The following is a 14,769-nucleotide window of genomic DNA, read 5'->3' as shown; positions in this document are numbered from 1 at the left end:
AAAACATTGTACATAGTACAAGTACATTCATGTAACCTGCTGAAATATTAATGCTGGCAAGGTTACTCATTCTTATTGAAGAAAGACATGTTCGATGGCAGATCTCACACTGTGCCCTGGTGCAGTACTGTAGGTCTAGGCCTCTTGGATACTTTCACCAATCGCTGTTTGGAAGACGGCGAACAGAACATCGGGGAAGATATCCATGTGTCAGTGGAATAACAGTTAAACAGCTGAGACTAACCGGATTGACTTGTGTTTTACAATTATTGTCATTATTATTATTTAGAATTTCAGCAGCCTTATAATAGTGACATCCAGGAATATTTCGTAAGGATCTGTTGAAAACACAAAAACGTCCTCCTAGCCTCTCACCCTCGTCTTGTGCTTTAGATTTCACACGTTATAGCAGCATGCAATGTGTTACCTTTCTGCGAGGCTTGAGTATGCTGTTTCCCTCTCCCGATCTGGCCTGACCGGAAGTAGGGTGTCTGTTACGACACTGTGACAGATTGGCTTAGAACTCAGGGGAAGTCAGGACTGTTGCTGAGGCTTTTAGATCCATATGCCGTGGGTAGTTTCCAAGGACAAACAGACAAGAAGGCAGATGAGCAGTGAGACAGGCCAACAGACAGACACACTTTTGTAGTATGTGGATATTTTGCAGTCAGGTCACAAAAACACACAGTTCTCAAAATTGTTTAAAAGACAGCTCACCCTTGGACTTTTCCACATTTTATTTTGTTAGAACATGAAATCAAAATTTGATCAAGAGTTTTGCCACTGATCTAAACAAAATCTAAATAATATCATAGTGAAAAATGTAATCTGAATAAAAACAGAAAATAATTGATTGCATGACTATTCCCCCCAATACTATGGCAGACCTGAATGAGCAGTGGTGAAACCAACTGTCTTTAGAGGTCACATAATTAGTTCAATGTCCAAATAATTCATCTGTGCAAGAGTTCATCTGTGCAATTAACCCATTAAGGTGTTTCAAATGATTTTGGGTTGATTACACCCATCTCTGGGAGTTAGTTTCTAAAATTCCAAAAATAATATACATTAAAAAGAAGAAGGAACATTAAAAGCCAATCCGGAAGAACATATTTATATGATAGAGGATATTAGATTCCAAGGCTTTGAATATCCTCGGGAGCACAGGAAAGTCCATTATTATGAAATAGAGAGAATAGGGCACAATTGTGAATTTGTCTAGAACTGGACTTACTTAAAAAATGTGAGGCAAAAAGGGCACTCATCAGGAAGGCTACCATGTGGTCTATGGCAACTCTAAAGGAGTTCTAGTCTTCCAAAGTAGGGTCACTGCAAACTGCAACAATAGCCTGGGGGCTTCACAAAGTGGCTTTGGGAGAGTGGCAAAAAGAAAACAACTTACACCAAACTGGGACTAAAGTTTGCCAAAAGGCATGTGGGAGACTGTGAGATCAAGTGAAAGAAGATATTATGGTCTGATGACACCAAAATAGAGTTTTTTGTTGTCAATGATAATCACTATGATTGGTGCAAACCTAACATCGCACATCATCCGGAGAACAACTTTCCTGCCGTAAAGCGTGGGGGTGGCAGCATCATGATATGAGTCAGGGCCTGGATCAAATCTTGTGATGAGTACAGAGAAATCCTGACATGGAACTTGGGAGAAGACTCAAATTCCAGCAGGACAATAACCCCAAATATACTTTCCAAGCCACAACTGGAGTGGCTTAAAAACCAATAGATTAATCTACTGTACTGAGGAACTGAGGAAATTTTTTTATTAACAAAAAAGTTCCTCTACAAGTTATTGACTAAAGGGGGTGAACATTTATGCAATCAATTATTTTCTTTTTTGTATTTGTAATTTATTTATTTTTCACTTTGACATTATGGGAATTTTTGTGTTGATGATAGGCAAAACCTCCTAATTAAATCCTTTTTAATTTCATGTCATAACACAGTAGCATTTGGAAAAGTCCAAGTAGGAAAAATACTTTTGAGAGCAGCTGTATCACCATCAATCGCAATCCTATTCCAAATAACGGTCATGCCTTCTAGAGAATTCTGATGGATGATCATGTGACTTGATTGCCTTTTTCAAATTTTTCAGGGTTTGCCAAGTGACTACAAAGTAGGATATGTATGAATATCTGGCTTAGCATATAACTTGATGATGAATGCAGGTGGAGGTTACTATGTTGTTTGAGAATGTTCGTGTAATCACTGGGAGAACAGGATGTCATTGTAACAACTGCACATTACATGAGTGGATATAATCCATAGCATCATGTTTCTGAATAACACCTGGTTCTGAGTCGTGCATCAATGATATCCACAGAGCTGTGAGCCCTGCATTGGGTTGTATTGACATGTATTCTGTGCTATATATGTCCCGAGGGCAGCTGGCATGAGGGAATCAATTGTATTGCAGGACTACATATAAAAGATGGGTTCTTGTGTATTCTGCTCTTAATCAAACTTTTATGGCTCCAACTGCATGGTCTGGAATATTTCACTGTATACTGTATAGTTCACCACATACACAAATTTATCAAGGGATGTGATATATAGTGCCATTTGAAATTCTACACCCTCTTGAACTTTTCCTTAGATTAAAGGATGATTTTTTCTATTTATCAACACACCGTTCGCCATACTTTGAAGGGGAGATTTTCTTTTCTTTGTGAAATAAAACTTAATTATGAAAAAAACACTAAAAACACATAGTCTGGTGATGTTACACTTGGTGGAAGCACTTTTAGCATTAATTACACCTAGTAGTGTGTCTGCAGTGCTCTTTACCAACTTTGCGCACATAGATTTAGCAATATTGGACTTCTCAAAACTGTCCAAGCTCAGCCAACTCAATGGACATCAATCTTCATACCACACAGGTTTAATTTGATTTAGTTTGTGGCTCTGTATGGGCAACTCAAGGACATTTACTCCAGGTAAGCTTCAATAATGGCTTCCTTCCTCCCACCCTGACATATAGGCCAGATTTGTGAAGGGCCTGTTGACACATGCACACTTTGAACGGTCTTCACCATAAAAGCCAGGAGCTCTGTCACAGTTGCAATTTCCTGTGAGTAGCCTCTCTGACCAGTTTCCTACTTGCTTGGTTATTGAAGTTTGGAGAGACGCCTGATCTAGGCAAAGTCTTGGTGGTGCCATACACCTTTCCCTACTTTTTAATCATCTGCACCATGCCCCATGGGATTTTCAAGGTCTTTCAAATGTTTTTACACCCTTCCACTGATCTGTATCTTTTCACAACTTTGTCCCTGAGTTTTCCTGAAAGCTCCTTGGTACTCATCGTTGAGTGTTTGCTTTGCAATTTACTACCCAATAAAGGGAACCTACAGAAACGGCTTTGAATCTCTACAGTTTTACACAGGTGGGGGGCAATTCTCTTTGGGTGTGATTTTGAAGGTGATTCATTACCTGAACTAATTTAGGATTGTTATTACAAGGGGGACATACCTAATATTTTTTTTTTCTGTTTTCTATTTTGTAATAGTGTGTATGTAACTTCTTTTCACAATAACAAATTAAAGTATGTTGAGTAGGATATGTAGATGATTGAGAAGATCCTTATTTAAATGAATTACACTTTAAAGCCCTGGCAACCAAAAGCTAAACATGTTCAAGGGAGTGTGGACTTTTTATCGGCACTTTAAACATGCCAAAATACCTTATCTTTCTATGATTGACTGAGTCGGTTTGTTTCCATTGGGATGGACGAAAGATCCTTGACTAATATGTCACAACAGATGCCTGTGTGCATAATGTGAGATCGATTGAGCTCTAAGCATTAATTACCTTATCTTGCTGGACCCTCAGGGTTCTTAGTGTAGTAAAGAGTGAAGGGCCCGGGGCCACAGAATCTGCTGCCTGCACCACACTGGACTGGCCCACCTGCTTCTCTGCATTACAGAGTACTGAAGCGTGAAGTTGCACTTTATCAGTCAGAGATGAACAGAAATCAATATCGCCAGAAAGAGGGATATGGAAATTAATTTGGAACTGGTGTGTAAGAGTTAGGCTGCAGTAATAAATCAATCTATCATCTCACTGTGTGACAGCATCACTAGGGAGACAGACAGAGAATGGGGATGGGGTGGTGGGGCAGACAGCTATGAAGAAATACAGTTTGGCAGTCCGACAAACAGCGAGGTAAGGAGGGCGGATCTTATTAGGAGGAGGTATTAGGTCTTCATAGCTGACTGGTAGGATAGCTGTTCAATCATCTATAGACATTGTCTTATACAATACAAGATTTTTGTCAGAGTACACTAATCCAAAACCAAATGGCATAGTATCTTTTCAAATCGATCTCTGTTGTGTGATGTGTATAATACTGCAGAGGCCACGTTGCTCCACTGCATCCCTGTGCTCTAACCTGGGCAAAATCTGGTCTGGAATCTTGCAGATTCTTTCGGACTTCTTTGAAACTTCCTGACAGAGGACCCAAGCCCCACGAACTAATTAACTCAGTCTCATTTCAACCCCCCAAAAATCTTATTTCTTCTGAAAAAGAAATATGTCCCATCAATTAAATGTTTGCTCAGCAAATTGGCTAACACACTACATTCAGAGAGAGTTCGATATATGCTGAGCAACAGCCTATCCAAATTTGAATAAAATCTGGCAACCTCACCTATGTCAGCTGTATAGTTAATGTGGTCATATATTTTGAATGGTCACACAAATTGACCGATTCACTGTTTTTGGGAATAAAGATGGATAGGCAATGAACATCCTACATAGTTTGAATGTATTTAACAGAGGCCTTGTTACAATGCCCATAGACCTACCGTATATGCACTAGTTTTGATGTGTCTGTTCTGTACGTCAAAGCCATTATAATGATCTTGTTTGTAAAATAGTTTATATTGAGCTTATAAAGATTTATAGTTGTTATACGTCAGTTATCTTGATTTTACTATACCTACAGAAAGCTGAGACCCGACTCTCTTCCATAGGGACAATGCGGTATTTTACCTGTAATTGCATTTTAAAATGTTATACAATCAGAATGGATATTTCTCTCTGGAGCTTATGGGAAGAGGCAGTGAGAGTGGACCGTTCATCACTGCAGCAGGCCCCAGCTAAACTGGCACTGTGGCAGAGTAGACACGGTCCCTACAGGAATCATGATGGTTTGGCCAGGCTGATCCATGGAGAATGGACACCAAATCAGAACTGATTCATTTCGGTCCGTGCACATGCTCCTCATTTTCTAATTAGCTAATGTATTTGTTGGCCCTTACGAAAGTTCATCTTATCTGTACGTCTGTTTAAATGGATAGAAATTGTGTGGATACGGATGCGTCTTCTCTGCTGATTGTCAACACACGACTTTGGTTGAGAAATCGGTCATCAGAAATTAAATCAACCGGACTGTTTGGTCGCGCCTAGATGCTCTTTACTGTTTTATCAAATCGTTGTTCAAGCCTGCCACTACATGGTTGCAGGCACAGAGTCCTAGGAGAGAAAGGTAGTGAAAAAATAGGAGAGCTTCCCTAATCAGTGTGGTGGATCCAGGTGTGACACACAAGTGTTGAGGTTCCAGAGGGTTCCAGGGGGTTAAGAGGTCATTGTGTGTTGTCTGGCCTTCTGTCACTTGAAAGTTTAGTAGTGACATGTGATGCCGGATGCAAGCTGCCAATGCTGTTGTCCTGACTTGTGATCCAACATTCACTGTCATATCACGGTATGACACTACTTCAGCATCTTAATTCAGTTACCATACAGGCCGGGGACAACAGAATGGTTTCATGTGTTCTGACTACAGTGTACCTTACTGTGACAGTTGACTGTTTGTTTTTTTGCCTTGTGTGTCACAAAATTGGTCTCACCAAGCCTGCTGGGTGAAAATGTGATGTTAACACGGTCAAATGTTCTCCATTGTTGAATGACCTCCTTTTTTCTTCTGCAGAACGTTGCTGCAAATTAAAGGCGTGTCATTCCCTTGTCTACTGCTCTAGAATTCTGACTATCAGGAATTCTGACTATCAAGACATCAGGAAAATAGATGGCTGTACTTTTTAAGTAGAATGAACAGGAAACTTCATTTCCATGTCACGTCCGATTACTTTCTCATTGGTACCTATTTTAGGATCCCCTGTCCAGTTTTGTCGCGTTAAAGCAGAATGATAAGCAGAATGAGTTGGAGTGGGGTGCGTGTGTGTGTGTGTGTGCGGAACGCGCGTGCGTGCACCTGTGTGTAAATGCTTTCATTGGCTGTACTGTGTTTCACTTTTGCATGTGCTTGTCTTTGTTTTCGCATTCTTGACCCTTAATATATGCCTGCATTTGGATCGACCAGCGCTACGTCAGCCTTGCAATTGTGTGCGTTTGAGCGCGTGTGTCTGTGTGCCGGTGTGTGTGTGTGCCCCGCCCTTCTATCTGTCTGTGTACCTGTCTGTCTCTCTGTGGGTCTGTCTGCTTGTCCGTGTGTCACTGTCTGTGGTTTAGTCGAATGCTTCGGCATATGATATGTGCTGTGGCTAAATAAAACCCAGATCGTGATTTGATGGATTTTCACACATTGTATGGTGGATTGTTGACATATGTTTGACATTTGTATCTAAGAATGATTGAGAAATACTTAATCCAAGTCATCATATTTAGGACATTTTGGTCTTACCCAGACCAACTTTAAGGCTATGTAAAAAAAATTATGTGTGACTATAGTTGCTGAAAAGCAAACAATCCTTTGTCATATAAAGCTTAACCAGATGCTCTGTAAGAGTGGTATTTTGATTTCAAATTGAATTTATTAAGTTAGAAAATCATAAACATAACAATAAGATATTATACTGTTCAATTGGTGCTGGATTTTGGGTCACCAACACATGCAAGTCTAAGTTTAAGATCAACAGGTAATTTGCCAACTTTGAGAAAAAAAAATCCACTGTGAAATATGACAACAATCCTTCCTCCTAACAACCATTCTATAGATTCAAGGTGGTTAATATCCTTAAATCAAGGTTGTTTTTATCTGGGTTTTGTGAAGAATTGCTCATTTTCGTTTACTCTGCTGCCGTTTCTGAGCTATTTTCTGCTACATTATTTTGCTATTGAGACTTAAGCAACTAACCTCTGTGTGTGTTTGGAGCTACTTAGAACTAATACATTTGCTTTTTCCTAGTTTACATTTTGGCTCTGTGATCATGCAGTGAAATGAACTCCATTTATGTAGGTTTCATTTAGCATAAATCCTCTTTACTTCAGGAGGCTGAAATATTTCTTTAGTCCACTGATGATTCAATCTTGCGTATTCTCTTTTAGCGTTTACTCTCCATTGACATTTACAGGCGTTGGCAACATATACTGGAACACAAGGTTACACAAACCTTACACGTTGAGTCAAAATTATGCAGAGAATATTGTTTTTGGCTCCTTGTGGGTAATCATATACAGTTAACAAATATGATTATGAAGATAGGGGAAAGAGGTGTGAGAATGACATGACAGAGCTTTGATCTGACAACACCCTTTCCCTTTTACCACATTCTTGAATCTTTTTGAGAAAAAGGGTCCTATTTTGAACTTGAAGACCCTTCTTGTTCTGTCAGTACTTTGTAACTTCCAAGCTCCACATATACCGCAGTCTATGTATCAAATTGTTTTGAGTAATTGTTTCAGTCTCTGTTTCAGTTTCTCTTTCAGTCAGATTTTTCACAGGGAAAATAACCTAATATTTCTTTCTCTTTTGAGCGTTTTTAAGGTTTGCATTCTTGTATTCTCTGTTTCCTCCATCTTCTCCATTTTTGATCCTAGGTCCCCTTACAAAGAAACACAATGATGATGATTTAGGTGATAATGACGGGGCGGAGGATGAAGGTATTTTTTGATGCCAAACTGATTTGCATGACAAGGAACCCTCCAATTTTTTCTTCTTTGTTTTTCTTACATTTCTTGTCCTTTTTTGAACGTGAAGATTTTTTTTTCTTCGTAGTTTTTGTCTTTTTTGCTTGATGTTTTAAGAGAGTATGTTTAATGTCTCCCGTCATTCCAACGTACATAACCTATTATAATCTAATGTAGGCTTTTGCTTGAATTATTTTGATTTTTTTATTTGTATTTTTACATGTTGCATCCCACCTAAAAGAGACTAGTAACTATTAACACTTCAATCAAACTGTAACACATTTTTGCATGATTTTTAAATGCTCTTAAACAAAAGATAGTGCTATTCCAACCCTGGGGAATTGGATACCCTGATCAATACTAACACCAGTCACCTTCAGTTGTGTTTAAAAAAAGTTTCCTTTGCAACATGTATGGATGTTCCTGGATCGATGTGGGCAGTGACCTGCAATGTATTGATCACAAAGTTCCTTCTTAACGAGGCATATTCATCATTATTTTACACCAATTCAACTTCACTGTGGCACAGCGATCAAGGCAAATATTAAATGGGCTCCTTGCAGAAATGTAAAAGCCTTTAGGAAGAACACAAGTAACCTCAAAATGAAGTTATTCACAGGGAAAGTGAGAAGGTGAATTTCCTACTTTAGATAGAACACAGATTAAATAATGCACATCTTCTGTATTAACTGGTGAAATAAGCACCAATTACAGGAAACTAAACTAGGACCGCAGCAGCTGTCTTTGATCTGAAGCAACTTGCGATTTCCTGAAAACACACATCAAAAGATTAGCAGCACAAATACACAGCAAAATCCCACCAAGCCACTGAAGTAGGCCTATTCACTTGATGAAGAATCCAGGCCAGACAAATTCAAATCTTTAAAACAAAAGACAATATACTGGCAGAACCAACACACTCTTATATGTGAATGAAGTGTCCCAAGGACCACTCGGCTTGCCGTCTCACTGGAGTTGATCTTTGGACATCTAATCTCTGGACAGGACAGAGATATAGAATAAAAAACAAACCAAAGCAAGACTAACAACAGCATACTGCCTTCTGGTCATACAAATATGCAATGTATCCACAGCACAACGCAATACCTACTGGATGTGCATTATCCCGAATGCTAACCAATCAAAAACATCTATTGATGTTTTCTGCACTTTTTTTGCACTTTTACAGATGGTCATTTCATAGGGAATTATAAGTGGCGCTCTCCCATTGTTACACCTACACAATGTACTGTGAGCTAACATGGCGGTCGTTCTAAAACCTTGCCAAATTCTCTGGACAGAAGATTCAGCCCAGGAGAATTGTGAGAAGCTTTCTGTTCATATCTTGTTTGTAAGGTCATCCTGATGTAGGCTGGCATTGGAAGGATGGAGTGCAGTGCTTCTACAGCTAGTCCTCTCTGATGCGAGCACCTGTCTTCACATACCTCCATTTACCTCCAGCTAGGCTGAACCTTACACACTATGGTTTCCACCTGGGATGCACCAACCTGTGATTAGTGGGCCCAGTTTAGACTACATAGCTAAGAATATTTCCTCCTATTCTGAGGAGCCAGTGGAATCAATCTCAGGGTCTTCATCAATCCAGTAAAATGGACGCCAGTTTACGTTGTTAACTCCATTACACCAGCCCACAAGATTCCCTGACTTCTATTCCTTAGAGTGCATTCTTTTTTTGTCAGAGAAGACTGAAGTGCGTCCAAAGGAAATTGAATGTTGCCTTTTTTGTTTCTGACGAAGATGAAGTGATAAAAATGGCAAAAGGCATACAGGACAGTGAACGACATGAAGGATGTAACAGGCAACCAGACAGAACGTACTCGGCCATTCCATTCTCTGGCCAGATGTGCGTCAGTTAAATCTTCTGCTGGTATCCGCCCAAGAGTTAGAGGCGGGTGACGGATGTATAAAACTCATGCACGCGTGTATTGACACACACTAACACACATTCTTTCCAGCTAATCTTCAGTTCTGGCTTCCTTAACGGATGTCATAATTTACCTTACTATTATTTTTGCATCTGGAGAGATAACGCATTACTCTCCCGGCTCATTGCTGCGCTATTTTACACACTTGCAGGAACCTAGCCCCTCTGTGATTCAATTAATTCACCAACTCAAATGAAAGATCTTAGGATTCTGAGGGCCCATTTCAAAAAAAATTATCTAGATTTGCCCTCCGGATGTCTCGCTCGTTCTCCCTCTATTTTATCTCTCTCTACTCTTCAGAAACCAATGTATGCTTTCACACACACAAACACGCATGCATAGGACTATGAGTCCACCGACACACACACACACAGCTGCTGCTCCGTCCTAATCAATAATATAGGAGTTATGGTGCATTGCCTACTGAGAAGATGAGAGGTACTCGGCTCCTCTCTCTCTCTCTACCTCTCTAGGAGCCTTCATTTTCACTGACAATGAAAGAGAGCAAAGAGAGTTGGAGAAAGAAAATCAACTAAAAGAACACAGATGGGCAAATACGGCCTCGTTTTAGAGACAAAAATCTGGAAGATTCTATCCTATTTCCTTCACTATTTAATTACTTTCCTCAGCACTGAGACCTCCTGCAAGTGATTCCCTCAACACCAAACATCAATAAAATATTGAACATGTACTGTATGTAGATATTTTTCACCCGAGATGAAAAGCCTGTCTTCCTTTGTGGAAGATGAAAGTAATTGTACGCTTTTTTCCTTCATCCATATCCCCTATTTAATTCTAAACCAGCGCCCCAAACTAGATGTCCTCCCTTGAAAAGACTGCAAAGAATCAATTGAGCTGATATCATTATGAAGTTCAGTAAGCAGTGAGCACAACACATTGTTGAAATAAAAACGTTGGATAGCTAAAATAGAATTACAAAAGTTTTCTTCAGTGTTTATTGGGAAATATTTTGGATCAGTCTTGTTCATTTGATTAAAAAATTAAGGATAAAACTAGCTACCTGTGCCACAAATATTGAAATGTCAGTTTAAATATATCTGCTGTTATTCAATTCTGACAGTTTATTGGCCCGAAAATACAAGCAAAATTAAAAAGAGTCCATCAAATTTCCTGAAAGCAAAAAAAAAGGCATTAATAAAGAATTTTCAATCACCAGGAACGTGTCATACATGTCATGTAGGAAATGAGCAGTCTGACGCGCAAAGCAGAAATTTTCTCAAAGCAATGTCAACGTGCCACAAATGAGAATAGCAAAGCGTCCACAATTCAGATAGCATCTCCTGCTGTCGGCTTTAATTTGTCCTTTAATGATTTCTCTCCCCTCCTTGCAGACATCCGTGAAAGTGGCAGCCCCAAGCCCGTGATGGTGTTCATCCATGGGGGATCCTACATGGAAGGCACTGGGAATATGTTTGACGGCAGCATCTTGGCAAGTTACGGCAATGTTATCGTCATCACCGTGAACTACCGGCTCGGAGTATTAGGTAAGCTTTCTTAGCTTTTTTCCCTTATCGCTAATCCGCCAACACTTGCTGCCTACGTATACACAATAGCTGCCGTCAGTGCTATCTATTTTCCAAAACAGTGTGAAACGACATGAAATGAAGGTACCATGATTTCAGCCTCAATGAGATTAGAGCTTCACTTGTTTTAATTTGACCTTTATATTCTGATTTACCCCTACTTAGAGCATCAAGGCTTAGGAGCCCCACACAACTCTGTGGCAACATCCCTTTCACTCACACCAGCATATGTGTCAGAGCAAAACTAGCTTGGAGGCAGAAGATTTAAGATTATACTAAATATGGAGGATAATTATAACGGTTAATACTTTATGACCAGCTCCCAGCATGAGTCCCAGCCTTTGTCCCCAACAAACGACTATTTCCAAATTGATTTCTCTTCATAACCACTCTTAATTTGTACAAATTGTGAATATTAGAAAGTTTTGTTTTGCTATGAACAATTTGGCACCTACCTGAACGCCTCCCAAAATCAAACTAGGTTCCTCTGGAGGTTTGTAACTTCAGTAGTGATGATGTGAAAATCACTATTTTTGGTGATGATCAGGTAAGTGGTGAGTCTGTGTTTTCACTAATGCTGGTTGTTCTGTTGGGTAAGACGCTATAAGAGAACGGGAAGCATGTGTATCTACACACCTTTTCAGCATCATCACTAGTCTTGTTGACATTTTCCACAGTGTTTATTCATCCCTCTAGCAGTAGGAAAAAGTGGATCAAACCACTCATGCTCTGCGGAGTGTGATGAGAGCCGGGTAACCTCACACGAGCAGGCAGTGTGACAAGCCAGCTCTCAGCTCGTGTGACCAGCCAATCAAGGTGCTTGTCTAACAAGGCCCAGAAATGCCTTGGCCTCTATGGCCTTCTTTGTAGTGAAGGCTGCGTGTTATGTACCATTGGGCGTAACTGAATGGCCCTGTCAACGTGGCACCTTCAGCTTGCGGCTGCTTGGGTGTGGGAGACAAGGAGCAGCTATTTAACCAGCACTGCCAGTCCTCCTAATTAACCTGACAATTAGAGGAAAGCTAAAAAGGAGGACTGGAAAAAACACGAGAGAGAGAGAGAGAGAGAGAGAGAGACGAAAGAGAGAGTGAAAGAAAGAGCAAATGCTACATGGCACTTTTCTCAACCAGCTAATGATCCAGACGATGTTTTTGCACCTGTTGGAGGCCAGGCCGACGTTTATGACACACTGGCCACCTGATGATTTGTTTTCATTTCACCAGGCGAGGCACGCAAAGTCATTAGGAACCCTAGATAGGCGGAGTGGCTGACGTGAGCTTTATTTAGCAGTTTGTGCTTAGCATGGGTGGGGATTTGACCAGAGGCTACTGCCAGCTTCGCTGCCTGCCCGCCCGTCCGGTTGTGCAGATGGGTCAGGCTCTGTAGGACGCCTTAATGGAATTTAGCACACATTGCTGTCGGCGCGTCATTATCTGAATGGTTCTGAATTCATGGGCCGAGTCATACTCATCATACCCTCCTATATAAAACCACATTCTGGCCTCGCTTCAACCCACGTTAGATCTATTTAAAACAGAGCTGCGCACACTGTAGTGTTGGCATCCTTAATCAAACACAATGTGCCGGTCCAATCCATCATTCTCTATTGTTGAATCGTGAATTCCCTCTAAAACCAAAGGTGTCATTGCCTGAAAAGATGACTAAAAGGTTAAGCTGATGCCATTAAAGAAATCAGTAACTTTATGTCTAAATCAGGATAGGTCAACTTCTTGACTCACTTTATCAGAACCATTTTTTTCTTTATAACATCCGTTGATGCCCTGACAGGAGTTATGACAATTGAGAAAAGTGAGCCCACATCCACTATCTTGGCATTAACCAGGTAAGGAGGCCAGGTTCCACTACTCTGCCCTAGCAGGAGGCGCAGCAGACAGGGAGCTGATGTAGCCAGCGTGGTTTTAATTGCATCTGAGGTGTTTGCTTGGAGCGAGCTGCATTCTCCCCATTTTCAACCAATTTCAACAGTCTTCACTGCTGCCTTTTGTTCTCCCTGAAGTAATTGGGCGGCTGTTAAAAAAGGGAAAAAAGCCTTGCATGTGGCCCAGTGTAGGGGATTATTATTTTTCATGCTTATTAATTTTTTCTCCCTGAAACAAATACCCTGGCTAGTTTGTTTCATTAGCCGGCCTCTCTTTGCTGTCTGTTCCTTCACGGCTGGCCCGCAAGTTCCTGTTAGCTGCTGGCACCACTCTCTGACTGGTGACTCTCAGCTTGGATAAGGATCTCAGAGAGGACACAGGAACTGTCTGACACCAGTCTCTGAGCAGTGTGTCTTGGGAGATGCTTAATTTGAGTGCGTTGATTCATTTGTAATAATCCAGCGGTCGTTGTCGATGGCCATATTTTCGACATACTACAGCGCTGCTCATTATGTGGCTATTGTTTACTGTATATAAAGCGTGTTCATCCAACTGCGTCACCTTAGAACACAGCAGATATGTAACCTACTCTCTAATCTGGTCACTTCTGTTCGTCCCCATAATCTGTTGTGAATTGTCCTCGTGCTACTAAGTGGTTTTGTAGAGGTAGCAAAGGACTGTTGCTGAAGGATGTGGCAGGATTGGGGGGCATGTGTCCTCAGCTTGCAAGACGCAGCAGAGTTTCCGTGCCGACTGTTAGAGACGAGCAGATGTCCGTCTCGGCACCATAAGCGGCTGGTGTTTCCGTCTTCGAAATCCGTCCCCACCTTGCGTTTGTTAGCCAGATCCTCTCAGAGGAATGCCCGCCCCGAAACGCAAGGTCCACCTCGGGGACGGCATAGTCAGAACCAAAAGAGCCACACTTAAGTTCTCCTTCAGCATGCGCCGTTACACTGGAGTGACACACAGGGATGAGTGTGGCTTTGTTCCTCTTTGTCACTCTAGTGTCGTAATCCTCTCCAGATCTCACCGGGCCTGCTGTGAGTATTGGTCCAGTTTCACCGGGAGGTTATCTGACTGTACACTCCACCACCCCCACCAACTCACGCCTTTATTTACTGCATCTGGAGTGCCGGGGAAAATTGCATTGTGGCTCCATCTCATGTGAAGCTCCTACAATTTACAGCCAAAGCCTCGGGAGTTATCACGGCGATGGCTGCTGGCGTTCCTGTCAAGCTGACCACCCTCGTCCAGCCCGCTGCGGCATTCATTTTGCTCGCAGATAGGAGATACTGCGAGCTGACGGGCAGCGGGGGGGGGATGGATGGATGCCGACTGACACATCCATCTTTGCCACAGGGATTAGCTCGCCTGGCTTCTGGGCATTTCTGTGGAAACCAACTGCCAGAGCGAATGATCAAGGTGCTTTCTGGGCCTGGGCTGGGAGCGGGGCACCGGGCTGCTGTGGGTTTGCTCCCTGGAAAACAGATGGACATGTTTAACACCTTGGAAACGAGG

General features: G+C 41.4%; 1 protein-coding gene across 4 annotated transcripts in view; it reads left to right on the top strand.

Moving 5' to 3' along the window:
- The window catches only part of nlgn1 (neuroligin 1), a 231,569-nt gene that overhangs the window by 99,219 nt on the left and 117,581 nt on the right, over window positions 1-14,769 (top strand). For 2 of the 4 annotated variants that reach the window (XM_020049326.3, XM_020049327.3), the window contains 2 exons: window positions 7,792-7,854; window positions 11,180-11,332. In XM_020049326.3, the coding sequence (XP_019904885.3) occupies window positions 7,792-7,854; window positions 11,180-11,332 (216 nt within the window). The remainder of the gene's footprint in view (window positions 1-7,791; window positions 7,855-11,179; window positions 11,333-14,769) is intronic. The other 2 variants (XM_010871938.4, XM_034293784.1) reach the window with 1 other exon arrangement.

Source organism: Esox lucius, chromosome 8 (assembly GCF_011004845.1).
Source record: "Esox lucius isolate fEsoLuc1 chromosome 8, fEsoLuc1.pri, whole genome shotgun sequence".
NCBI lineage: Eukaryota > Metazoa > Chordata > Actinopteri > Esociformes > Esocidae > Esox > Esox lucius.
Note: the sequence above shows the minus strand (reverse complement) of the source record. Positions and strands in the feature narration are given on the sequence as shown.